General features: G+C 37.8%; 4 protein-coding genes and 1 long non-coding RNA gene across 6 annotated transcripts in view; 3 read left to right on the forward strand and 2 right to left on the reverse strand.

Moving 5' to 3' along the window:
• LOC122669817 (elongation factor G-1, mitochondrial-like) overlaps positions 1-9818 on the forward strand; it is a 28555-nt gene extending 18737 nt beyond the window's left edge. Inside the window, exons 5-20 of the mRNA XM_043866679.1 lie at positions 2461-2532; positions 3299-3394; positions 3504-3592; positions 3742-3808; positions 5772-5810; positions 6089-6149; positions 6233-6342; positions 6440-6514; positions 6591-6659; positions 6775-6896; positions 8179-8304; positions 8461-8581; positions 8738-8838; positions 8932-8992; positions 9233-9286; positions 9624-9818. Of these exons, the coding sequence (XP_043722614.1) occupies positions 2461-2532; positions 3299-3394; positions 3504-3592; positions 3742-3808; positions 5772-5810; positions 6089-6149; positions 6233-6342; positions 6440-6514; positions 6591-6659; positions 6775-6896; positions 8179-8304; positions 8461-8581; positions 8738-8838; positions 8932-8992; positions 9233-9286; positions 9624-9728 (1368 nt within the window). The 3' untranslated portion in view covers positions 9729-9818. The remainder of the gene's footprint in view (positions 1-2460; positions 2533-3298; positions 3395-3503; positions 3593-3741; positions 3809-5771; positions 5811-6088; positions 6150-6232; positions 6343-6439; positions 6515-6590; positions 6660-6774; positions 6897-8178; positions 8305-8460; positions 8582-8737; positions 8839-8931; positions 8993-9232; positions 9287-9623) is intronic.
• Positions 9819-13580: 3762 nt separating this feature from the next.
• Positions 13581-14084, forward strand: LOC122660577. The gene is made up of 2 exons (XR_006332716.1): positions 13581-13710; positions 13755-14084. It is a non-coding gene; the product is annotated as an uncharacterized LOC122660577 (long non-coding RNA).
• LOC122660563 lies at positions 13746-14733 on the reverse strand. 2 transcript variants are annotated; one of them, XM_043855930.1, is made up of 5 exons: positions 14703-14733; positions 14656-14667; positions 14558-14582; positions 14231-14379; positions 13746-13985 (listed from the first exon to the last, which is right to left on the reverse strand). In XM_043855930.1, exons 3-5 carry the CDS (start codon positions 14564-14566, stop codon positions 13967-13969), a joined length of 177 nt encoding a protein of 58 aa, XP_043711865.1. In that variant the 5' UTR covers positions 14567-14582; positions 14656-14667; positions 14703-14733; the 3' UTR covers positions 13746-13966. The 2 variants fall into 2 exon arrangements, with proteins under 2 accessions (XP_043711865.1, XP_043711873.1); XM_043855938.1 differs by having other exon boundaries at positions 14227-14379.
• A 254-nt stretch (positions 14734-14987) lies between these two features.
• LOC122648929 (formyltetrahydrofolate deformylase 1, mitochondrial-like) lies at positions 14988-22109 on the forward strand. The gene is made up of 8 exons (XM_043842246.1): positions 14988-15205; positions 15462-15574; positions 16149-16299; positions 16446-16519; positions 16601-16760; positions 17184-17282; positions 17371-17457; positions 21866-22109. Exons 1-8 carry the CDS (start codon positions 15062-15064, stop codon positions 22010-22012), a joined length of 975 nt encoding a protein of 324 aa, XP_043698181.1. The 5' UTR covers positions 14988-15061; the 3' UTR covers positions 22013-22109.
• Positions 22110-23681: 1572 nt separating this feature from the next.
• On the reverse strand, positions 23682-26340 carry LOC122659343 (VAN3-binding protein-like). Its single transcript, XM_043854467.1, has 6 exons — positions 26003-26340; positions 25157-25529; positions 24837-25013; positions 24569-24618; positions 24405-24462; positions 23682-23939 (listed from the first exon to the last, which is right to left on the reverse strand). Exons 1-6 carry the CDS (start codon positions 26276-26278, stop codon positions 23710-23712), a joined length of 1164 nt encoding a protein of 387 aa, XP_043710402.1. The 5' UTR covers positions 26279-26340; the 3' UTR covers positions 23682-23709.
• Between the last annotated feature and the right edge of the window lie 1362 nt (positions 26341-27702).

Below are 27702 nucleotides of genomic sequence, written 5' to 3' on the forward strand. Positions count from 1 at the left end.
CCAGCCAATAGGAAGACCAAAATAAAAGAAACAGCTCAAAGAACTAGGAGGCCCTCTTCTGGTCGTTTGGAAGGAGGAGGACTACCAACACTAGGAATTGTAAAATTAAAGGGTTTTTGTCAAATGCCCCCCTGAAAATGCCCATTTGTCCAAATGCCCCCTACAACTTTTCTAATTGTAAACTCCCCCTTACTTTCAAAACTTTGTAGCAGTTTGGTCCAATCCGTTAAGTTGGGACATTAGACGTTAGTTTCAGGGAATCTAATGACCAAAATGCCCTTTTGATAAAAACACATCAAAATTAAAGAAAAAAATGACCAAATTGCCCTCATCTTCCCCAAATCGATTAGGGTTGAAACTGAAAATTTTTTGCCAAATTGGTTAGGGTTTGAACCCATCTGGAAAGCAAGAGATCAGATTTCTTGCTTACCTATAGTTCAAGATTGCAGCAGCAACAATCACCTCTCAGAGTAGCAAGAGATCAGATTTCATATTCATGGGAAAGAGAGGAGAAGCATAAATGTGCTACTTGGGTTGCCCACCTCTGCCATGAAGATTTTTGAAGAACTGATGCAAATCTAGAAACATTAAGAGATGCATTTGATGGTGATATTTCTGGAAACTCTTTCTGGACTTTATTTATTGAAGGAGTTGTCCTAGAATATGTGTTTCTGATGGAATAATTAGCATTTTCTGAGGCCACTTCTTGTGCAGTAGAACGTTGAAGTATGTAGCTGCATATTTCCTCCATAAACTAAAATCAGAGGCTGAGCTTCGCACAGTAACAACAAACAACCCACCCAAATCAAAACCGTATGAACCAATTACACGCACTTTGGTAAGGGTAATAAATGGGAAAAGAATTACATGAGAAACGAATTTGAACTTCAAATCTGAAAACAAATACATCAATGATATGCTTCAGTCATTCTCAATGGTGGGAAGAAGAGAGACCACAAAGAATCTCATGATGAATTAATTCCTTCACATTCTCTTTTCTTAATCCAATTTTGCAGTGAATGAATCGTTTGAGAAAGATTATTCTACTTAATGAAAGATTATAACTTGAACATGTACATCGGCTTTGAGATGCTCCTCCAAGTCAGTCAGAGCGTTCAGCAATTCCTATTCAGTGCCATCACTGGGATCTTTGCTCTTAAAAAACTTGACAAAACAGGGGAAAATTTTCGATCCCCTGCAACCCCAAATGGTGAAAGAGTAAAACGGCACTTCCCCTTCTGCGTTCGCCTCCAAGAACCTAATTAATCAAAAAGATACCAACAAAATAACCCCAACAACACCGACACACAACTTCAAAACCTCACGAAAATTTTGAGTATCTCATCTCGAGTGCAGTGCTTTCGATTAGGTTTTAGGTTTGATTAAATTAGATCATTAGAACTGTAATTGATGAATTAAAAGTTCTTTAAGTCTGAAATCTACACTCATATCCCGCATTTAAATACTCCAGATTTTAGAGTTCATCTTCCCCAAATGGTTTAGGGTTTGATTTTCAGTTTCAAACCCTAAATCATTTGGGGAAGATTAATTAGTTCTACAAGAAATCACATAAATGAGAGAACACTAAACGATTTGGGGAAATCGTTGAAGAAGATTGGATTTCAGAGAGGTTTGGAAATGGTTTAGGGTTTTTCCATTTTCAGTTTCAAACCTAAACGATTTGGGGAAGATGGGGGTAATTTGGTCATTTTACTCTAATGGTCATATGTGGTTAGTGAGGGCTAGTTTGGTCATTCTACCCTTTCAAGGGTAGAATGGTCTAAGAATGGTCAAAAAAGTTGAGCCGTTTGCACATAATGTTCCAAACTAACGGATTGGACCAAAATGCTACAAAGTTTTGAAAGTAAGGGGGAGTTTACAATTCGAAAAGTTGTAGGGGGGCATTTGGACAAATGGGCATTTTCAGGGGGGGCATTTGACAAAAACCCAAAATTAAAAGATAACCAACTAAGAAAAGGACTGGATTTTATAAAATTAAAAGAAAACCAACTAAGAAAAGGTCTCAGTGAGGAGAAACTGCTTTGTTCCTCCATTGGTACTTTTTAAAGTACGTATCTTGCTGCTGACCTGCATCCATCTCCTTTTACCATTTTGATTCCATCTTACATTATCCAATATGACCTTAAATTCGGTTGTTAGGGTTTAGAATAGCAGTTCATTTTTAGATTTGACTTATGGGTTTGTTCTTCAGGGTAATTGTTGTGGCACTTGCATATTGCCACTGTATCTTCTCTGAACTTCTCCTTAACCTCAGTTGCATTGTGCATTTGTTTTTTACTTTTTCTCCCTCTCAAAGAAAATCCTCTGTTTACTCTTGTCAATTGATGGTTCTTTTGTGAAATTTCTGGTTTTATAGTGCTGTGTCTTGCTTAGTTTAGGAATTTATTCATTTATGATTTTCCGTGTATGGATATTTAATAGAAAACTTCTATTGTGTAGATGGCAATCCGCAGGGCTACAATAGCACGGAAATTTGTACCAGTATTCATGGGTAGCGCATTCAAAAACAAGGTAATGCAGACATATTTGTTACCCATGTTCCCTTCTCTTTTGGATGGTAGTTCTGTTGCTATCATGTTATTCAGGAAACTTTGCTTTGTAGTCAAGGTTGGCAATGCTTTGATAATTATAAATGATTATCAAATAATATTCAACAAACTGAAAAACAAATAGCAGAGTTGATGTTAGAGGGTGTTAGGTCATTTTGTAGAAGGAAATATATCATGTTAATATGTTTCTTACTCTGTTGGTTTGTTGCCTAAAATATCTCATTAGCAGGTGGAGTTTGAAATCGTATCCAGTGTTGCCAAATGCTTATTCCGAATTGTCCTGTGTCTATTGCTTCTTCAATTTGTGAATTGATTCTCATGAGTCTATTTGTTTTTTTGATATCCCAGGGTCGATGTATAATGAGTTGGAGAGATAATGATGATTCATGTTAAATGTTTATTTAAGTTATTTGTGGTCGTATAGTTCTGGGCTTCTTGCAAAGGAAAAAATCTTTGCAGGAGAAAGATTTCAACTTTCGTCTGATATCTTCATGAATCAAGGGCAATTTCATCGGGGTTGTTTATGGCCTGGATATTTTCTTTGCTACTCCATATCTCAGGACTGGATGGAGTTTTCATTCTTGATGTTGAGTCTATATTATTGTTGCCCGGTCCATATTGTGTTTCCATCCTCGTACATAAAATCTTATCATCTATGTAGTATTCTCTATGCAACTGTGAGATATCTATTGATCTTATGTGGCATCTACTCACACTTCTAAATACAGGGAGTACAACCTCTGCTTGATGGGGTGATTAGTTATTTGCCATGTCCAATTGAAGTTAGTAACTATGCTCTTGACCAAACCAAGAACGAAGAGAAGGTATGAGAATTATTGATTTCTTTGATGAGAAGGTTCTATTTGGATTATCATATTCTTTTATTCAGATTTGGAATGTGAGTCGAAGGATGAAGTATTTTCTTGCTGTTAGGTTATATTATCTGGAACTCCAGTTGGACCTCTTGTTGCATTAGCTTTCAAGTTGGAAGAAGGGCGTTTTGGTCAGTTGACTTATTTAAGGTATGCTTAATGTTTATCTCCATTTCATTTGAATGTTCTTTCTTTTAGAACCTTTTCTTAACCTATATTCTCTTTTGAGTTGTCTTGCGAGTTGCGATGAGCCCAGGCATAAATGTCTTACTTTATTAAATGAAATTTTCTCATGGTAGGATCTATGAAGGTGTAATCCGAAAGGGTGACTTTATAATCAACGTAAACACTGGCAAGAAAATTAAGGTATGTTGTTTTGATGAATGAGAAAAAGTATGTTATGGTTTTAGATTTTTTTTGTTAAAATGATTACAGATACAAGTTTTGAGGTAATGTTGCGTTTTTCAAATGTGTAATTATTGAAGAGTAATTGTTGTTGCCTATCGAGATAAAATAAATAAATTGATAATAAAATGAACAAGTAATCATACCATTCAACTATTAAACTGAGCCATATCCCTACCAAATGATGCTGCATTAATCCTGTTTTACCATTCAACTCTATCCAGGGCGAGTCACAAGCCTGGGTAAAGGAGTTTGGTGATTCAGGTCAGCTGGCATTTAAAAAACCTTTGCCCAACCTTCTGACATAAATCTTGAAGTCATCTAGAAGTAATCCACTGTAGTTTTTGTTGTACCAGCAAGAAAAAGGAGAATGGGTGTAAACAAAGAGAGGCTTTCATTCATAATATATATAATAAAAAGTTAAACACCTTGTGGAAATTGATACTTACACATCTGATTAGATAGATTAGATCCGTTATTTAAGCTAGGATCGTCTCATTCCAATGTAAATGCCTTAGTAGATGAGCGAGCTAGTACTTTCCCTCATGTGAATGTATTTTCACATTTCATAATTGAATAAATATTTTATTCGATTTTTTTTCTTTCTGGGAAGTCGTACTCTTGACCATGCTAGGGACAAACTTGGGATGAAATTTCAACATATGGAATTACCAGATACTATTATGCTCTTGATATTTGGGTCATTGCAAAGGAATTTTTCTTTTATGAATTTGTCCCATACAATCAATGCACCTTTTCCAAAGATTTTCAACCAAAATTCAGTATCATCAATTCTTCCCATTCCTTGTTTGTTTTTGAAAGGGCACAAGTAATAACCATTGTGTAAAAATTTAGTCTGATCTCCTGGGAATCTATCTGAAATAACTATTTTTGGTCAAGGGGTCCCTATATGGCCCATTGGACAAGAAAATGCGTGCTTTTCCCATCCTATTATATGTGTGCATGGCGTAAAAGTATCGGTCAATATGTATCAGTATCGGTCGGTACTGATATGATACAACCGATGCATATTTTTTTTTTTTAAATAGTATGTCTCGATTGGTATCATATTGTATAGTCCGATATGATATGATGTGTACCGATACTTACGATACCTACGTTAAAGAGTTCTGTGAGAGTATCGATACATATCGGCCGATACGACTTGATACAGAACGATACAGTCGATACCAACCTACACGTCGATATGGACATGAAAGGCTCATGTGACTCAAACTCGATACAGAGAGTCATTTGGTGGAAAAAGGGAAGGAACTCCCAACCGAGACTCTCAAAACTTGCCTTTAACCAAGTGTTTTCAAAAAATTGGAGTTGGTGGTTCTAATATACACTAAAATTCGATTCAAGAGGTACTACTAGTTTGCATCATTCAACAAGCTGAGATCATAGATTGAAGGAGATTTCACAGAAAAAGGTAGGTTTCAGACAAATTTGATTTTTGTGTTTAAATCATGGTTTTTAATCGTATTTTTTGCTGTAAATCGATAGATTAGGTAAAACTAAGTTAGTTGATTCATCAAACTTGATCATTTCCAAGGATTTGGACTCAAATCCATGAAAGTCTCTTGTCTCATTATACGTTGTTCTCCATTTTAGTGTTTATGCATGATACATGTTATATGTTGTTTTTTGCTTCAAAAGTGTATTTCCATGTGTATCGTTAATATCTCCAATATGATACATCTCTTAAAATCACCCTTCCGATACGATACTCGATACCGATACTTTAAACCTTAATCATACGTTTCTTCTGACTTGAGAAAGAGGGGGACAACCTACAGTTTTTGTCTACATGTATCTCTTTCTTCATGCTGTAAATAGTAGCTCATTGTCTTTTGAGATCACTAGTGTGTTCTGGGCATTTGTCTACATGTACTTAATTTCGTTTATCTTTTGGTTGCAGGTTCCTCGTTTGGTTCGGATGCATTCTGACGAGATGGAGGTTAGTTTCTCCGTTTGTTCATCTCTTTTAATTTTTTTTCCCCATTTTTTTACCATTTCTCTACTGAAATTGCTTTGTATCTCAACATGGGGTGAATTAAATGATTTCTACTGGACTCAAGTATCCATGAGATTTGTACTATTAAATTAATCATATTGCAAGTTGCGACTGTGATGTCTATTCACTTGTCAATATTTAAGTTGCATTTTTCCTTTTGTTTTCTCACTCAGTTCTTACTCAATAATATTATTTCTATTTCTTGGTTTTTAATATTGCAGGACATTCAAGAGGCACATGCTGGGCAAATAGTTGCTGTATTTGGTGTGGATTGTGCATCAGGTATGCCCCCTTCAAATTTTGTTTTTCGTGCTTTCTTCCTACACTGCCCTTCTCAAACTTCCTTCTGGTTCTTTTGTCATCAGGAGACACCTTTACTGATGGATCAGTTAAATACACTATGACTTCTATGAGTGTCCCTGAGCCAGTAATGTCATTGGCTGTTTCACCTGTATCCAAAGATTCTGGTGGACAAGTAAGCTCCATGATATACTTTTTTTGCTGATGTAGTATTCATTCTTTTTCCTTTTATTTTAAATTAAATGGTATTCATTTGATTTTATTTGTGACAGTTTTCAAAGGCACTGAATCGCTTTCAGAGAGAGGATCCAACTTTTCGTGTTGGTTTGGATGCTGAGAGTGGGCAGGTGTGATTTTGGTTTTCGTATTCCTTCAGAAAACTTTTAATGTGCCTTAATAACATCATAAATGTATCACTAACAGACAATAATTTCGGGAATGGGAGAGCTACATTTGGACATTTACGTTGAGCGCATGAGGAGGGAATATAAGGTGCCAATCTTAGCTCTGTATGGTACACTAACTTCATGTTGTTCTTTCTGATGAAACTTGGTGCCCGCTTATTGAATTTCTTCCCATTTATTTTCTTGCTTCTACCGATATGAAGGTTGATGCAACTGTTGGAAAGCCTCGTGTTAACTTCAGAGAGACTGTTACTCAGCGTGCTGAATTTGATTATTTGCATAAGAAGCAAACTGGAGGACAGGGTCAATATGGAAGAGTATGCGGGTATGCAGGGATGAAATTCTTTCCTGTAACATGTGTTTATTGTTATTGTTTTATTGACTAAAATGCCTGAAATTGAAAATTGTATATAGATACCTTTTTAAAACCGGACAACCATTTGGTGATCAAAACCGGATCAATCAAGGAAATTAGAGATTCGTGGGTTAACGGGAATTTGATGTCCATTAGGGCCCAAAGACAGTTCATGGCAGGATTTGATTGATGTTATAAGAAAAAGAGACAATAGAAAGATGCAATAGGTTTTCACAAGTCAACCTGGAGCTCTCAGAATACACTAAGATGTCTCATCCATTTCTTCCATGGCCATTTGACGGAAATTAATAGAACTCCCAACATCTGGTGTTTTTTCAACGTGTTATCTTTCTTTTTTGGTTGACAGTGATTCTCTTGAATCTGAAAGAGTAATAGAACTGCAAACCCGTAAATAGGCCCTATAGCAGCCCATGACAAACGATAATATGGTCACTTAAGTGCTTAAATTTAATAGAACTCTCTTGGTTGGTGTTGTCTTTTGGAATATTTTTTGTTAGGAGTCCTTATTCTTTGTTTAGTGGGGGATCATGGTGAATATACTGGAACTGGAATGTGATTTAAGATGCCTGTGTAGAATGTGGACCCCCACCGAGCCATATTTTGCTCATAACCAAAGTAATTCTTGAGGTATTAAGGCTTGAGACAAAAGACAGAACCATGAGTCGTGCAAATTATGAATATTCGGGTTGTGTTGGAAAATATTTGGGTTAATAAAAAATTAAAACTAAATACAAAAATAAAAAATAAAAAATAAAAAAAAAGAAGAAGAAGAAAGAGAAAAATTAAGCTTAAGATTAATCAGCTGGGGTTTGGTTTGGTATGCTGTATGGAGCCTCTTCAAAGTAGCTTTCGGACTGTTTTCAAGGTGTTAAAGAATTTTATGGTGGTGGCAGACTTTATGAATCTCTAGGCTTGTGTTTGATTGTAAAAGTGGGTAGTGAACTGAATCCAAAGTGGGGTTTGTGGATTTAGCAGACTTATTGATCTCTAGGTTTGTGTTTGACTGTAATTGTGAATAATGGGCTGAAACCAAAATGGGGTTTGTGAATTTATCGTGGCTGGTGGAGCGTTTTCACTCCTTACTGAATGTGGTTGCTTTATGCTTGACCATTTTCTATCAGTGCTGTCCGTAGCGATAGTAATTGTTTTGTGGGATTACCCAAATTTATGTAACTTGATTGTAACTCTACTCTTTCTTCGAGTATTTATTGTTTACATTCTTGTGGAGTAGGTACATTGAGCCACTTCCAGCTGGTTCACCAACCAAGTTTGAGTTTGAGAACATGATTATAGGACAAGCCATCCCATCAAACTTTATTCCAGCAATTGAGAAGGGTTTTAAAGAAGCAGCTAACTCGTGAGTAGTATAGTTCCTCACTTGGTTTTGCAATTCTCTCTAGTTGTTTTATTGCAAATGTATGATGTTCATTAATGCTATTGTTTATATAATCATCAGTGTTAAATAATACTTCTTGAGTTACTGATGAATCTTATTTTGGATTTGCCTATACAGGGGTTCATTGATAGGGCATCCAATTGAAAATATGCGGGTAGTTTTGACAGATGGTGCATCCCATGCAGTGGATTCCAGTGAACTAGCATTTAAACTGGCATCAATATATGCACTTAGACAGGTGATTTGTTGCTTCTAAATTTCAGGTTGAAATTTTTATTGTGGAAAATATACTCTGTGCCTTCTTAGATGGCATTTGGAACTTGTCAACCTTTGTATTTGTTGGAGTCTAGTGGATTCATGGACTTTAACACTGTATCTGATTACATGATGACAGTGCTATGCTGCAGCAAAGCCTGTGATATTGGAACCAGTGATGTTGGTTGAATTGAAAGCTCCAACAGAATTCCAGGGTACTGTTACTGGTGATATTAACAAGTACGTACTCCCACATACTTTTCAGCAATTGCTTCACTGGGGTTTTCTTGCCCATTTGGAACTAATAATTTCTTCATATTTGTCATATTATAGGAGGAAAGGTGTGATCGTTGGAAATGATCAGGAGGGGGATGACTGTGTAATCACTGCAAATGTGCGTATAACATTTTTTTTGGTGGTTAAAATTTCCTGTTAATTGAACACTTCTCTTCTCCACAAAGTAATGTATAATTATTGAAACATGCTGCAGATATTCTTGATTGATCTTTTCAGATCTTTATGTCTTGAACTTGGAATGTTGTTTTTGTTAAACTGTAATTGGTTGTTACCACATGTTGAGGAATTTCTGTATCAGTCATGATGTATTTCTAATGGATCATTATTTGTTTTTCAGGTACCCCTGAACAATATGTTTGGATATTCCACGTCCCTTCGATCAATGACACAGGTGAAGCAAGTTGAATTTTATAGAATCATGATCTATATACTCTGTACAAGCATATATGTCAGCAGAGTTGCATGTAACTGTTCACATAGAACTGCCTTTCCACGTAGATGTTTGACGTGAATGTTAACTTATTCACTAGTCCAAAGATGTATTCCTATGTGCTTGTTGATGGATGGTTTTGTAATAAGCCTATAACTGCTTATTGATCAATCATCGCTTATAGAACAGATAACTATGCAGTTCCATGCCCTATGACTGTCTAAGTATGCATTATGCCTGTATAAGGATGTGTTTGTGTTAATGACGTGTCAATGAATTGGGATCCTTGGTTGTGCAGGGAAAAGGTGAATTCACAATGGAATACAAAGAGCATTCACCTGTTTCTCAGGACGTACAAATGCAGCTGGTGAACACTTACAAAGCCAGCAGGGGAGCAGAGTAGCCAGCCTTTATCAAGAAAAGCTTATGCTTCTATATTTTTTGTGCGTTTTGAGTTTGTATACTATAAAATTCAGTGAGTTTGCACCTCCCCCCGGAAAAAAAAAAACAAAAACAAAAACAAAAAGAAATAAAAAGAGAGAAAAGAAGACATGTTGAGGCAAAACATTTTGTATTCATATAATAGATTTAGTCATAAACAGCAATTAATTTATGTTGCTGTCGATAAATTTTGAAATGACTCACTAGATGAAAATTTTGTGGCTCCTTCCTAGATATATGAAGAAGTAAACATTGAAACCCTGGTTTATGACTAACATTTTGCTTGCCATGGTAGAAAAAATGGCAGCAATCCTCTAAAGAATATATGTCAGTTGATTTTGGTACATTTTGGCTGGCTTCAGTTAAGTTCCGTTCCATTGGTGGAATTTGTATAGTTAACAAGATTATCCTTTTTTCCCCCTTAGGATGTATGTGACCCCTCATGTGTTATTTATGCTTATTCTTTAGTTTTATAATTTTGTTTTTATTTTCGTACATATCTCGAAAAGTTTCTTGATTTGGGTAAGGATAGAAATTGCTGCTGCATTTTTTTTTATCAAAGCAACTGTTGATGAGATAAAGATTGAGTCTCCTACTCTTATTAGGAGATAACAAAATATTTCATTAAGAGAACCGGTAAGAAACTCTCATTTAAAAAAAAAAAATGGAACAAAACGTCTCATCTGATTTGGTGTACTCTTAATTAGCTAATCAACAATGATTTCTAGAATTCTAAAAAAAAAAAAAAAGAAAAGAAAAAAGGTCATAGTGAACACTGAGAAAATGAACGTGTTTCTTCTTTTGATGAAGATGGAAAATGAACCACATCACATACGAACTGACTAAGGAATTGGCTTTGAAGGTACCTAGTCCTTGGCCCCAAACATGTTGGTCCCTATATTATCTTAGAAACAGCACAAGACAGAAAAAGATGCCAAACAGTCTCCTTTTCATCATTACAAAATGTTCATTTATCATTTATATTTAGAAAAATTACATTCTGTGAACAGTAGCAGGACCATTATTCAAAAATTTCCACAAGAACATCTTGAACTCTGGATGGAGTTTGGATTTCAATAGGGGAGTCCAAACTCCTCTGTTTGACCCCTGTCCAGCAAGATTGGAGGAACCAAACCAATTCAAGATGCATTGTTAAAAATTTTGCAGGTGCCGTAGTTATCAAAGTACCATTCTTTCGACAGTAAAGAAAATTGTCAAGCTCCACATTCACTAGAGGAATTCTAGTAATACATGAAGCCACTGAAGGTGGAAATGAAGAACTTATCAATGTATATAGTTCCAAAATCTCCCTACAATAAGATCAAAGACATGATTTAAAAGCCGATTTTGGATGGGGAAATCTAAACACAAATACAACAAGACTTGTGGTGTTGTGGAACCCAAGGGTCTTTCCAGGCATCCGTGGATCTCCCATTACCTATTTTCCATCACACTTTACTTTTTTACTTTTTTACTATGCTATTCCAAATCCAAGACACTCTCTTAGGGATATAATCATAACGTAACAGGTCAGAACAGGTAAGAGCGACTGAATTGGATTAGATGATTCCGATAAGAATCAGACGATCCATGCTGTGTTTCTAGGGTTCAGGCTGATTCCGGTTGAATCGGAATCAGCTGGGCCTGAGATCTCAATTCCAAGTTAGTAACCTTGATCCTTCCTACCTGAAAGGAATTGGAGACGCCATACCTGTTTAATAACTTGGACCAAATAGAAAACTTAAGGCTTGTTAATAAATTGGGCAAATAGAGAACAAAGAAAAAATAAATTGGACCAAATAGAAAACAACTCAGGAATAAATTGGGCAAATAGAAAACAAAGGAAAAAACCTCAAGAACACGCCTGAACCATCCGCAGAATACATCTTCACTTTAAAGGTGATGGCCAATCGGCCCCATCTGTTTGTACGCACCAAAACTTTGAAGACCATGCCTCAGAAGAAGCCGGCAGGATTATTAGAATTCTTTTGTTATAGACTTCTGTTATAAAATTCATTTGATGCTCCATTTTGTCTGTTTCAAAACTGAACATTTTGGCATAATGGAATGTCAATCCACTCCAGTTTTACCTTTTTTTTCCCCAAAAAATTATAAACAACACAACTAAAGCTTGAAACCAGAACAATCCAATGAACTGAAACAACTCAATTTCGAGCGTTTCAATTGAACTAACAAAATGAATTTTTCCACTTAAGATTTCAGATAGGTTGCACCAGATGATGAAAGAACACAAGGTGGGGTCATGCCACTGCTTAAGTCATCCGGAAACCTATTTGCCACTCTTGATTCTCAAACAACCATTCCTTGCATTTTGGCAGTGTAAAAAATCAAATAGAAATGAAATCATTTCATCCACACAGCATTTCAGAATTTAGATGACTGCAAAGAGCATAGTCATAGTCATACTTTCTAGTTTCTAATGTGCCAGTCCAGAGACAGATCCCTTGTAAACAAGTAACAACATGTATATCTGCTTTCTTAAAACTCTATCGACCACTTCAAGCTTTCAACAAACCCTTTAAATCAATGTAAGGTTCACTGATCAATAGCCTCATAGTTTGAATCATCCATCAAGCAAGCAATATTCCACTCGAAAATATGAGTAGACACCTTCGTGAATAAAGGAAACATAGCTAATAGAAACAGTAAATGCCCGCTGTCGGAGCCTCTAGGGTTCAGGGTTCTCTCTACTCCTAATCATCACTCAGTTATTTCCTAATTCGATCCAGAGGTTAACAAGCCTTATAGAATGTGACCCAGCTATAAATCCCAGAAGCTCATGAATTAAATCGGCTGTGTCCCTTGATGTTTTTACTCAATCACTGCCCTTTCAAGAAGAGCCATGGTTATATTCCCAGAATAAAAACAGAAGAAAAAGTAAAATCCACATCTTCCGTTTGGTTCCCCATCCATTCCAGTCATGCATCTTCAAAAGTAATCATGACAGAAAAAGCAAAAGCCACTCCAATCCTCACAATAACAAGCATTTCCATATCCAGCCTAAGAAGAAGACAAGTAGGATCCACTATCTGTTAGAACAATTACAAGAAAAGAAGGCAATGATTATAGATTTGCAAGGGATGAGGTATCTGAAATGCTATAAAGTCCATGCTTATAAGATATCTAGTAGTGTCAGTTATTGCATTTGAATACCCACAAGAGAAGTGGCACTGTTAGAGTTTAGAGTCACATTTTCAACTTTAAAGTCACTTGGCGTGCTTGGGTGTGTGTGGGGGGAGTGTGGGGTTTGTTGAAGAGGTGGTGTTGGTTTGCTTCTACCCTCCTCAGGCTCTCTTTTGAAGCTTCCATTGCTTCTTTTCTCACCTTCAAGTTGTCTTAGGAGCTACTAGTGTAATGTTAAATTTTGTTGACTCTGACTAATACTACTTGGCTGGCAAAATCCAATAGACAATGACAACCCAGAAGAACCAACTTGAAATTTGATCATAAAATGAGGAAGCTAAACACATCCAAAACTTTGCAGCAAAGCACATCCTTACCCATAATAATGTGTTAAAATTACTCTGCGTCTCCCGTCATAAGATTTTTCATGTCTTCATGTATACAAACCATGAGTAACCTTTTGACCACTCTCTGACCTATCAAGCACGGAGTGTGATCTCATCTCTGTAACCTTCAGCACAACTCTCATGTCCTAGGACTGTTTAATTGGGATCCAGAAGCTGACTATAGTACAAAATTTTTTGAACAGAGGAGTGGGGAAGAACTTAAGAAATTTCGATACAAACAAACACAAACTTAATCATTGCCTCCTAGGAACCGACGGATAAATATTCTGAAGGTATCATACACAAACTGACGTCACAGAGAACCAACAGTAAAGCAGAATAAAGCAGATAGTCAAATTTTTATTCAAACAATAGGAACAACAGGAAGTGGGAAATTCGTGGTAAATGGCAATGGTACTCTCCGATGTGGAAAAGAGAAGAAAGGAATAGAATCAAAGCATAAGTATTTTCCTTATAAGATAGTCATTGCATTCAAATTCCTCACAACCCATTTATCACAATTGCAGTTCAACAAAGTTGTATCAGTAGTGCACAGATTAGTGAAGGTACTTTTATCTTTCATATGCTTCATCTCTAAAGTAGCCCCAATAGCACTTCCATCAACACGAGATAAAAACAATTCTGAAGTTCAGAACTTGCCCCGATGTCTTTAGATCAAGCCTTTGCTCCTGCAAATCCAATTTTAAAAATTCAGACAAATCGACCCAATTCCAAAAACATCTCAAGTGTAAATCAGATCAGGAGGAGGATTAATGGCAGAGAAAGGGAACGAAAAAAATCTTAAAATCTGCAATTCCGAATCATGATCTGAACTACACTTGGGAAGATCCAAACTCCTTAAAGGGATAAAAAAACAGAGTCCAAATTCCGGTAATCGCGGAAATCATAATTACAAAAAGAAAGGCACACCTACGTCTGCTTAGAATAGGAGGAAGACGAAGGTACACGTTTGTTTCGGAACATCATGTAGCCAACCGGTAAAACGACTCCGATCATCATCACCATCGCTCCCATTAAGTACCTAAGTGGGCTTGGCGATTCTATCTCCAATACCCTCCTCAGCTGCAAAACAAATCAACAAAAACTCATTTTAATTCTTAACTGAATTTGACTCTATAAACACCATAACCACTTCAGATTTTCTTCATTTCTTCTGGAACGAGAAGAACTAATAGAAACAAAATCACAGAGAGAGAGAGAGAGAGAGAGAGAGAGAGAGAGAGAGAGAGAGAGAGATTACAGGCATCATTAACGCCTGCGGTAGAAGAGAAGAGAATCAGAGATGCCGGCAGAGGTCTTCAAAGAGGAAGAGGAAGAGTGGGTTTTCTGATTTCTCTTTCTCGAATGGCAATTTAGTGATAAGTGCAGTGGTTCAGTACTACTCAGTGGCGGAAGAAACCGGCCGGGACTCAGGAGTTGGCACTCTGACTCGGTAGTTTTTGCTGACGTTTGCCGTGGGAGTGGGACCCGTAAAGACCAAGGTGGTGGGGGCCACAAATCCAATGGCCTGATTTTATTATTGAAACAGACGGAGGAGATGGGATATTGGTGTGTCACGCATAGCACGTGTGAATTTTCAAATATAGCTGAAAGATCCTAACGGCATGTCATGGGCCTGTAATGTAAAAGTTATCTGTTTTTGGTAAGGTTGGTTGGGTGTTTGCGTGGCTGCGCGGGTGGACAGCACTGCAGAGAGAAGATATCTCTCTCTCTCTCTCTCTGTCCAAGGAGAGCGAGGGAAGCCATGACCCAACTTCTTCTTCGAAGGGTCTCCTCCAGTTTCCCACAAGTTGTCGGATTCACAAGAAGGGCTTTCAGTTCATGGCGTTTATCCAGAGACCCTTCCACGCCCACTCCCAATCTCGGAGTCCACGTCTTTCACTGCCCTGTACGTTCTCTCTCTGTCTCTCTGCATCCCAATTTCCAATCATCTTTGCTTCCAAGCTTATCTCTTTATTTCAGATTTTGTCGTGCTTTGAAAAGAAAGAAGACGGGAAATCACTGCTCTCTGCTTATTGTTAGATGTCTTGCAACTTCCTTTCCCCAATCAATAATCCTAAGTCTTAAGATCGGTTGGATGGTGGGAGTTTGATTTCGGATTCTGTAATGGGATTTGAATTTGTTTGTGTATTACTGTATTATAGGATGATGTTGGGATTGTCGCCAAGCTATCGGAGTGCATTGCTGTGAGAGGGGGAAGCATTTTCAACGTCGACGTCTTTGTTCCCGAAAACAAACAGGTTTTCTATTCTAGAAGGTCGACTTTTTCCACACTGATGACTATTTCTGTTTTGTATATGTTCGTGACAATACCCATTCGTATGCTTAGCTCGTTTGAATTCCACTCCATTTTGCTCTTAGTCGTGCTCAGTGAGACCCATCGGTTATAATAATTCTTCAGAAATTACCATTTTCAGGTCCCGAATTTCTTAATTCATAGTTTGGGAGGCAATTGCATGGAATTTCCAATTTGTCCAAAAATGTGTCAAACATGTGCAGAATGAGTAAAATGCTTATTTTTCTACATTATTGCATGTAGTGTGTGTGTGACCTTTTGTTACTATTGCTTGTGTAAGGACTTAATATGGAGTTTGGTATCATTTGAGACAGAAGTTACAGTATCATGTACTTCAGGGCAGGGATCTTCCCCCTTCATAGAACAGAAACACACCCACACACACACAAGCAAGGACGCTGTTCATGGTGCAGACTGTGGGGTCCCATCTTTGTTCTTTAGAGTTATCAGTTCGAGTTTGATTGAAATTATTGTAAATTTGATGCTTGAATTGAGCAGATCATAAAAGGTACTGAATTCCAATACAACTTGGCAGCGAATTTGTCTTCGACCCCATCAGATGGCCACGGGCTGAAATGAATGAGGACTTCCTCAAGCTGTCACAGATGTTTAACGCAATGAAATCTGTTGTACGGGTTCCCAAGTTTGACCCCAAATATAAAATAGCAGTTCTCGCTTCAAAACAGGTAAATTTTATCCTCCATCACCCCAAACAAAAGAGGGGGGGGGGGAGGGAAGTGCTGAGCAACAGTTATCGTTCATGCTAATCTCTGTCTTCTTTATTGGGTGTTTGCAATATCATTTTATTGGAACTATTCTTATTCTGTTGCAGGACCACTGTCTGGTTGATTTGTTACATGCATGGCAGGATGGGAGACTTCCTGTTGATATAACTTGTGTTATAAGGTTATATCAGAAAATTCACTTTCTTGATAGAATCTTTGGCTTCTAAATTATTGACTTACAGATCTCAATACCTTCCTACAGTAACCATGACAGAGGTCCAAATACCCATGTTATTCGCTTTCTTGAAAGGCATGAAATTCCATACCATTGTTTGCGCACAACTCCAAAGAATAAAAGAGAAAGTGAAATTTTGGATTTGGTTCATGACACGGATTTTCTAGTGCTAGCTAGATATATGCAGGTAACTTTGATCCTCAAGTCTTTGCATCATTCAGATCTGTCAGACTTGCTGGTCCATTATTCAACCAAGCAGGATACTGCGATAGTGTGATATATCACTTAAGACAAAGGTGCTTCTCCCTTGTACAGATTGGGTGGTTTAAGGGAGAATGGTCCACCTAGGAAGGCTTTGACACTATAACAGAATATCTTTTTGGTGCAAAAGACCTTCTGGATGGTCATTCAAGCCCCCTGTATATATTTTTGGGTATTACACCGGCAGGGAGGGCAGTCTTCCTTCTGTTCCAGTCAATTATAAATCATTTAACTTGGTGTCTTCATCTTTGTTTTCCTTTTCTTGCTGCCATTCTTTTTTTGCAGGTGTTGATTTGATCTAATTTTCTTTTGTTACGTGTGGGCACATGACATCGGTATCTATCTGCAGATTTTATCTGGAAATTTTTTGGAGACTTATGGGAAGGATGTAATTAACATTCACCATGGCCTTTTGCCATCCTTCAAGGGTGGATATCCTGCTAAACAGGTTCAGTCTTATACTCTTCTTTGTGTATTTTATCATACTGTGTTCTCTTGTCTTCGTAGTTGTTTAATTTGCATCACAGTTTTGACAGGCCTTTGATTCTGGTGTAAAGTTGATTGGTGCAACAAGTCACTTTGTAACTGAAGAATTGGATGCAGGGCCAATTATTGAGCAGATGGTGATTTTTGTACCTAATTACTTTTTCTTTGAACTACTTAGCCATTTACTTTTGAAAAGTCAATTAAAAGAATGCTAATAAAACGTGAAAATATTATGATATTTTAAATTTTAAATTCATCTTACGAATATTCAAACAATATACAATTAGATAACCAGAGCAGGATTTCCAATAGTTAAGCTTTGTGCTAGGTCTTCTGCACACTGCTAAATGTTAGTCTGAACATTCAACATATCAGTAAAATTGACATAGTCACATTCCCCTTTTTGATGAAGTTATCTTTTAGTAGGAAAGAACTATGGCACATTGCCATCATATATTGAGTGAAGAACATGTTGTGCTTCTTGTTTTTGGAAAATGATAATGAAGGGTGTATGTTTTTACCTTTGAACATAAAATACAGAGTCTTGTGTATCAAGGAATCAAATGGGAGCTTCTAAAATCATTGGCAGTAACCTATCCTGGTGTCAAAGACGAGTTATATATTTAAAATAGACATTGGAGAATGATATACAGCCCAGAGGCAAATCACATTAAGCCCAATGCTAAAGCCATGGAGGTGATCTGCTCCTGTAAAAGGGGAACCAGAGTTTTTAAGAGAATACAGAAATGCTAGTTTCTATGGTGTGTAACTTTGGTTACACTAGGATGGATAATGAGGTGGTGAAAATTGATGAGAGGGAGATTCCGCAAAGTGGTTATTCTAGGTATCTGGGCTCAATCATAAATAAAGAAAGTGATGTAGAGGATGATGTTTCACAGAGAATTAAAATAAGATGGATGAAGTGGAGAGGTGTGTCTGGAATGTTGTATGGTCAGTGTATTCTTTTAAAACTTAAAGAAAAATTTTATAGGACAATCATATGACCGGCTATGATATATGGTGCGAAATGTTGGCAGTTAAGAAGTTTCATATAGATAAACTTAGTGTAGCGGAGATGAGGATGTTGAGATGATGGATAAAGTAAGGAATGATCATATTAGAGCTGATTTGGGAGTAGCTCCGATAAATGATAAGCTACGAGAAAGTCGTTTGATGTGGCATCACCATGTTCAACGGAGGCCTTTGGATGCCCCAGTATGGAGGAGTTGATTCAGATTAAAGGAACTAAAAGAGGCAGAGGCAGACCTAAAATTACCGTAGGAGAAGTAGTGAGGAAGGACATGCATAGCTTAGGCTTATCAAGTATGACCACGAATGGAGCTGATTGGAGGCCAAGGATCCATGTAGCCGACACCACTTAGTTGGGATAAGTCTGAGCTTTTTGCCTAGCACTAGTTTAATACTTTGACAATAAGTGTGTCATCACCGGCTACAAAGTGCAACAAACTCTAAACCATTGACTATTTTTAAAAGCCTAGTCCATTCTTTTCTTCACAGAACATTTTAGGATCTGGCTGACTTCTGTTGAATGGGGTTCAAGGTGAGCATGAACTACTTTCTACGACAATCTATTGCAATCAGTAAGCTTTCAATTTTTAGATGCAAAAGAGGGAACTGTGTACATTTGAAAAGTTGATAGATCCCATTTGAGACTGAGGTTGTTGGTTTGTTAGTTCTGTGCTGTTAACAATGCTATCCAGCATGGGACAGGATTACTTAAATTTGCCCTTAGAGATGATGCATATACACACTTTGTGATGCAGACATTAATCCCATATGAAGGCCTATAAGCAAACTTGGGAGGCCCATAAGGTGCTGGTGGCAGCCCAATGATTTGAATGGTCCAATCAGGCTTGAGAGCAGATCTTCAGAAGCACATATATGGAGTCTTCTTGCACAGCAACAGGGACTAGCGGCAGACAAACTTGATAGACTAATGCTCTTCAAGCAGCAGCAGCAGAGAACAAAAAAACAGAGAAGGAAGAGAGCTTGAGATAGAGGTGGGTCGGGGTTGGGCTTTCTCAGCCCAGGGTCTCTCACCCACTGCTATCTCAGCTGTTGAACAGGGATTTCCCTCCCATAATCGAGTGCAAGGAATGCCTCCAAAATTCTTTCATTAATTCATTGTCAAGTTCTTACAAAGGCTGCCTATTTAATGACTTAGGCTAGCTTACAAAAATAGAAAGTAAAAATTAGCAACTACTAGAACTTAGCAACTAATGACAATAGGAACTGACTGAAAACAGAAACTAGCTGGATATTAGAAACTACTAAAGGCTTCATAATCCAGCCTTCTAAACATGCAAAAATAATCAAATTAGTAACTAATAAATTAGAAACTAAGCAACTAGAATTTGACTGGTCAAAGACCAGCCTTGTCAAATCGTGGGGCACAATCTTGGGTCTTCTAGAAGGCCTTCTTGACTGACTCGATCTGGTCCTGCTAGGCTGGCTCGAGCTGGTCCAGTCCTGGCCCATTAGAACCTGGTTCGATGGGCCAGGTGCTTGGTTCTTCTTCCTTTGGTAATGCTTGGCCAGTCATGGGATCTACATCAAATGGGCTGAATTTGACCTTTGGGTAGTTATCCTATGGGTTGGGCCTGTTTTTTTCCCTGGGTTTCATTGTAAGGGTCTAATTTATAATACCATACAGTGAGGATAAAGTTAGTACACGGGATTTGTAGTTAAGTATTTGGGTTTACTTAATAGTTAGAGTTTTGTTTTGAGTTTCTTTATTTTATTGGGTTTGTTAGAGTGATTAGGAGTCCTTTTATGAGTCAATTTAGAAATTTTAGAAGGTTTTTATATATGTACTACACCCCCATCAATTGGGGATGATTTGAGTAAAGAATATGAGTTATTTTTAAGAGTTGGTGGTATCCCAAACTTGATTTCTTCTCTTTGTTCTTTCCTCTCTTCTTCCATACATTGTCTCTCTTCTTTCTCCCAAGCAGTTCGATTGCATCTCTTTTCCCTCCACTTCATCGATCTGATTTCTTCACTGAGCAATTGCTTCCTTTATCGTAGATCTGATCACAGATTTTATCATTGGGTCTACTTGCATCTGAGATCCATAATCTGGATTTTCAGATTGCACTACTTTGAATGTTTGGTGAGGGAAAGTCATAGAGTGCCTGACAGCCTGAGGATTTCAAAATTAAAAAATTTCAGGTAGCATGAATAACTTTAAAAGACTAGCAGTTAAATTGCATAAAATCAGGCTTTTTTTTTCTTCCAGTATTAGTATTTTGTGGTTCATTGAAATCAGTTGTGGGGTTCATATGATTCACTCCATTTGATGCATTTCCTCAAGTAAATCAGAAAAGTAAAGGTTATTCTGTCTATTCATCATTGCAACTGTAGGTCAATGGCATGAAGGGTGGCCTGTGAACTTTGATCTCTACTACAGACTGTTGAGATGATTCTTTTTTTATAAATTCCAGAGGCATTAAAGTATGGGGAGGAATACTGTTGAGTACTGTTGGTTCTTTATGTCACCTATGCCCTTTGCTTGAAGCAGGGGAGAGTACCTGTTGATACTTGGTTGGTTTGGTATTTGATTTGTTTTGAAATCTAAAAGTTTGAGTTCCTGGAAACACTATTTGAGAATAGAGAAGTGTCTACATCAGCTTCTTATCAAAATTTTATTTGCTTCCTCCTAGCTTAGAAGCAAGAGGTGTCCAATTTCATCCAGATGTTGGTTTCTTCAAATTCTCAGTTTCCACATATTTACTGTCTTTGTATATTTGCAGAAGTGCTCCTCAAAATGAGAAGGATTGTTTCCATTGAAGGAATTTTTGTAAACTAAATCCAGCCGAATTGTGTGCAACTTTTGGCTATTTTGTAAGGGCAAAAGTAAAATTTTGTGGAATGGTAGAATTCAAAGGTCTCCTGCCTACTTGTCAAGTTTCAGCCTTCAGCAAGTGGCAAAATATATCTATGGACTACATGAGGGTGTCTGAGGATACACGGATGACGGATGGCTGAAAAAAAATACTTGGATGCATGCCAATACAGGGGAGGGTATTATATTGAATTGGGTTCTGAAATCTGAAAAGTAGCTAATCCATACCTAGACCTGTCTATCCAACGGTCAGAGTCACCACATCATCCTGCCACGTGGCTAAAAATAGTGGGCCAAGCAAATGAAATTATCCCTTTTTTTGTAATCCTAGTGCGGTAAGAGATCTATAATTTGACTGAGTTTTTTGATGATATGATTTTGTGCCTCCCCCTCCCCCCCCTCCCCTATGCGGTGCAAATTCTGAAGTTCAGTAAGTCCACCTCCCCACTTTACTAAATGATAGCACATTAGATATGTGTATTCTTCTTTGTTATTCTTTGACTTTGATCCTTTGTGATTGTTATTTTGGATTATCTAATGTTTTACTAGCATCTTACACATGAAACAGTACAGCTTGATATGTTCTTGGGTTTTAATTAATCCTGACTGTATGATTATCAGAAATGTTTACAAGGTCGGTGCAACCTTAAAAAACACTATGATAAATGTTGTGTTTATAGGTAGAGAGAGTCTCCCACCGAGATAACCTTCGGAGTTTTGTTCAGAAATCAGAGAACCTGGAGAAACAATGCTTGGAGAAGGCGATAAAATCATATTGTGAGCTCCGAGTGCTACCCTATGACGAAAACAAGACTGTTGTATTTTGAAGGGAAAATGGAATGGACAAAATGTAATGTTGAAAGAATTGTACAATGTATCTGTTGCCAATTATTATATAAAATCTCGTTTCTGTTGTCTCACCAATATTAGCATTTATATTCAGTTTCCATTTACTAATTCTCTGGTCTGCCATTGGTTGTAAGATTCAGTTGAATTTTTTGTACAGATCATCATTAAGAATCTCAAAGAAAGGGACTGAGAACTTGGATAGTCTGACTGAATATAATAATAAAATTTCTATGTTGGTAATCAGTTTTTCTTCCTTTCTATCAAAATGCTCAGAAGAATCAGCATTGATTAAGCATACTTTGAATCTGACTTACCTATTGAGAATTATTAGGGTATTTGGTCTTAACACAGTCTGGTTCAGTTGACTCAGCCAAGTCAACTTGCTCAGGCAATGGGATAAGCTTCTACTTGGGGATTAGTGCTTGATTTTCAGCATAGATTCAATAGAAAAAGAAAAAGAAAAAATAAAGAAAAGGAGCGACTTAGAAAGTATTATAATTAACTCAGAGTTATTATCAAAATGAAGGTGCAGTCTAAAGTTGAGCTATCTCGAAGAGAATCTATCCAGAGCAGCCTGTAAAATTTGAAAACAGCTCAACCCAGTTAAAGGGGGTTCAATCAATTGTACCTGTTAAGCTTAACGCAATGACTAGGTTAAATTGATGGTGTCATGAAACCTAGAAAATATGTATATTCCAGTTCTAGCAACTGTCAAGTAGTTCAACAGATTGATTAGCCAATTCGTCAGCTTGAACCAGCCAGCTCAGCTGGTAAATCCAGTCTGAGGGTCTGTTGCAGCCGAGGTTCAAGTAATTGGAATCCGACTGAACCCTAGAAATTCAGTACAAATCGGTCGATTCGAATTGGATCCAGCAGGTTCTGATCTGATTCGTACGGAATAACTGATTCCGATTCTTCGAACCACAGTTGCCGCAGGCAGGGCCCTGCTTGGGGTACAAAGGTCATATTCCCATACTGGTTCTGCGCGTGGACTTGGGCCTGATATTCATGCTTATGTATTTCTAAAGTTCAACAAGGTTAGACCACAGGCAAAAGGTGGACTGCACCAGGACCCATGCCCACCGTAGATCAGAGTATCAAACCAACCATTTACGGTTTATGATCCCCATCATTGCACAACTGGTCCACCTGCCCATGGCCCAGTCAAGGTTTTTAAAACATGATCATAGATTCACAGAGTTACAAGATAGCTCTCGGCCCCTAATGATGGGATAGACAGCAATTTTGATGACCATTCATTGTGTACACGAGAGACGCTTGTGCCAAAATCGTATATTAGCAATGTCAGTGAAGAAATTCCCAAGAGTCTTCTTCACTTCTTGAAGCCACTTGCACAAAATTCTATGGTTCTAATGGGCCTTGGTCTTTCCTCATCCATGTATGTTGCAGGGTCATAATTGGGGCCAGCTTTGCGTTCTCCACCTGAAAGATGGGCTGTAAGTTCCTTAACACTCCCCAAAAAAAATCTCAGGATTGCGTTCAAATGAATAGCATGGTGGGGAGACTTGGGACTAACTCTTAGTAGATCTATGGTCTGGTAACAGAAAATGGTAGCAAAATTTCTTTAAATTTTGCTATTTAGTGATAGTATCCATAGCCCACAACTTTCTCACATATATATATTTCCTCTTTTATGAAACTCATAAGAAAATTTTCAGTTAATATTTAAGAATTCCATGGAGTTCTCTGTTTCTTTAATGCAGCCAGCTTGGCGTAGCAGACTTTTAATGCCATCAACCCATTTCTGTTTGTGGACCTTGCTCTGGCACCTGAACTCTAGAAGACCTTGTGCAGTTCTCAATCCAAAGCAGTCTCCTTCCACACCCTCCTTTTCTTTCATTGTAGGCCGTGCTGAAATCTCATCACAAACACTGTAAACAGTACCTGGTACCACGAAGCATGCAGCAGAATGTTAGGAACATGTGACATTCCCCATTAATCACCACTTTTGTAGCACCACAGATAATCCTCTGTGATTGTTATTTTGGATGGCCATAACCTGAAAATGGCATCAAACTTTTCTTTTTCTGAACAGTTAATTTGTTCATCTAGGTATTACTGAAATGGCTGTAGGCCTCAACTTTGGCCTGACTCATTGATAAGGTCAATTGGTGTACAAGCTACATTGTGACATGATCTAAAAAGGATGTTTATTCAGCATGAATCATCATACAATCCGATCCTTAATGATCATAGTTTTCTCCAGGTGTGTGGCTCATTATTAGACGAATTCCATTACTGGAAGATTAGGAGCCAAAAAGCACACAAACTTCTCAATATTAAGCATTCTAGCACAAATTCTAATGGAATATATTTTGGTTTTATTCACAGTTGGAACTGAAAGCTTACATTTATCCCTCTTACAAAAGGCTCCTCCAACATGTTTGCTTTTGAGTTTAACCATGACCTGTGAATTTGATAAAGAAATGAATTAGGGATGTTAGTTACATTTCTTAAGATGGTATTCAATTATCAGAATTGAGTTTTTCTTTTTTTAATGAGCTTTTTCTTACCTGCGAATTCTTGTTGAGGTAGATGGTGACTTGCATCCAGCGCAACACACCTGCAAAGTCCGGCAGCAAGTTCATAAGGTGTAGGTTCTCTTCTTGAATAATTGTCAGGGAGGAAAATTTTCAGTTTGGCAAAGCACCAGATCTTCACATTCAAAAACAGCAGAGAAAATTAGATGGATTTGCATTGAATTCCTATTTTAGTTTTCACAGTAGTTGTAAAGTAAGCAGAAAAATCTTATCCATTACACAAATTTGATAGATTGGTTACCTTTTCTTGTTTGTTGAAGGAGTTCACCTTTGCAGGGAGAATTCTGGATCTCCATTACATTCTGACAAGCAGTAGAAGAAGAGGTTGGACTAGCACCTCTGTCATGAGGAGTTATTGCTGCATGGTTCTTCACTTCCTTGGAAACCCTTGCTTTCAAGGCAGCAGCTCCGCGCAAGGCTTAGTCAAGAGAAAACAAAGTACTTTAAGGAATGAAGAATGGCTGATAGACTATATGGATCCTTCATCAGCTTAGTTTGGTGACCAAATTTATCATAATTTCGGCATAATCAATGTCAAAATCCAAACAATATAGTAGATACCTGTGGCAGCCGCAGCTGTGAGGGTCATCAGATCACCCGGAGTTCTAACATCCACTGCTGATCTGATAACGGACGCCACTCGATCATGATCAGCTCCTGTCAATTCAGCAATCTCGATGCAGTGTGATGCCAAAAGCTCTGTAGCTGATGCCAGAGCTGCATTCACGTTTGATCTTTTGCCATTGGAGTTTTCTGTTGCAGCCACAGCAGCTAAGGCTGCAGCAACTCCTGCCACAGAAAGGGCAGCATGGACACAAGCATTTTCTATACGGGCTTTCTCTTTCTTCTTGTTATTGTTGGACTCCATGCTATGGAACCATTTTCCAACCAGCGGTATTCTCCAAGCATTAACTGAATTAACTATTCCCCACATCTGCAAAGAGTGATGGTTAATTAGTTGAAAAGGAAAATAAGTATTACAGTAAGGGATCAGTTGGATTTTTAAAATCCATCTTTTATTGCAAGTGATGCTGATGCAACAGATCTTGGAAACAAGAATATGAAGGTGATAGCTAGAGAAAAGTAATAGAGAGATGCTTCTTCTTGCCCATTACTCCAATAATCCAATTGGTGCTCCCTTCATTCAAATCAATATATGATCAGATGAAACTTCAGTTGGTCTGTGCTGATGGATGCAATTCAGCAATGATCCATCATCCAGGACTATAACAAATTAACTAAGGCTATCCTGCTCTGGGATAATGAGAGATGGTAAGCTTTTCTTCACTAAGCTGCTAGTTCTCTTAATTCGAGTTCTATAGGAAAATTTTGGACACTTAGAAGCTAAATGCCTTTTTCATGTTGCTGATGTTACTCAAGTAGGAAGAGAAAGTTCGGGGATCTTACGTAATGCGGCTCCATAATGGTCTCCGGGATTGAGACTGTATATGGATTCTTGTCGGGAAGAAAACAGTCCTGTTTGTGAGCCAGTGCTTTGGAGATTTCTGAAGCAGAGAGGCTCCATGATCTTGACAAGAACTCCATGGGCTCTTTGGGTGTCTGGGGTGGAGGGATCGACGATAAAGATACATTTATGTCCAGCTCTTCATCCTCCTTTACATTCTCTAACCCATGAAGTCCCATTGAAGTGTTCATCCAACTCAAATATCGACCATTCTCCATTCTCTCTCTGTACTTCTCTTCTTCTACAGAAAAAGGCTGGATCAGGAAAATCAAATGTAGAATTGACAAGAGTCAGAAACAGTACAATATTTACTTGCTTTGTCACCTCTGTTACTATGTTTTCATCAGCTTCTAGTTGTATAAATACAAGTAAACAGAAGAGGGACAGCTTAGATTATGAAGCAGAGAATGAAGCCTTGTGCTTGGTGTTCCACCATGAATTCAGGAAGAGTTTTTACTTAACTGTTATGGATTCTAACCTTAAAGACTAGTAAGTTCATGAAGTGTCGGAGACCCAATGATTCACTGGTTGGTTCAATTCTAAATCTCCAGAAAACATTCTCCTTGTTAAAAGGTAACTGCTTGTGCTACACATCACATCTCCCTGTGCTGGTTAATAATATATTAACATTGTATTAATAAATGAGTATATATGTGATGCTGGTGGGTTCTGCGTTAGTCTTTATTGGGGCTTAGTGCATAAATGACTTTCTGTAGTTGAATGCGTGAGAGTGAAGGTAGAAATGGAGTGAATGAATGAATTACTCCATAGTCTACATTCATTACTCTCTTGGGCTTTGAGGAACCTAAGAAAAGCAAATAAAAGGTGTGTTCTTTTTTTTACCTTTTTTTAAACTCTCTAATCCTTATAAACTACTAATAATCAAATCTAGTTTGGTTTGTCTGTATGATTTCCTATGGGCTACATTTCTTATTAAAACCCACACAGAGGCTAGAGCTCTAGGTCTCAAACTAGGGGAGATCAGTCAAACAGACTCCCAAACTTGTGGTCAACCCGAAAACCCGGCATGGTTTGATGAAACTGCAACCAAGTTACTCTTTTGAGATGTTTGGTTTTTTAGATATAATCAGGTTTATGTGGGTATCATTACAAGCAATCTTGCTGTAAATGCTTTGATCAGTGGTAAAGTGTGTTCTAGTGAACAGATATATTGGCCCGTTGGGTATCATTAGGGCTGTAAACGGATCGGATTCGGCTAGGATAGTGCTATATCCGCATCCGCATCCATTAGCTATCGACGGATTCGGATAGTGCTAAACGGATCGATTGGATATTTTATCCGTTTACATGTAAATATAGCTTTTCGGATAGCTATAGTCTATCCGTATCGGCATCCGTTTAGCTTTTGGACGGATTCGGATAGTGCTAAACGGATACGGACATGAATACGGAAACGGATTTCGGCTATTCATTTACACCCCTAGGTATCATGTCATCCATCTCATTCTTCCAATAAGCATTGTGGGGAGATATGTCAGGGTGCAGCGGTGGTGTGTGTGTTGCGACCAAGTTGTGTTTTTTGACCCTAATTAATATAGTAGATCATGGCAGGTTAGAGTGCATTGGATTTGGTGGTTTTTATAAAGACCGGTTAATGGGTTGGTTCAATGGTCTAATTTGG

The sequence above is a fragment of the Telopea speciosissima genome, chromosome 1 (assembly GCF_018873765.1).
Source record: "Telopea speciosissima isolate NSW1024214 ecotype Mountain lineage chromosome 1, Tspe_v1, whole genome shotgun sequence".
Taxonomy (NCBI): Eukaryota; Viridiplantae; Streptophyta; class Magnoliopsida; order Proteales; family Proteaceae; genus Telopea; species Telopea speciosissima.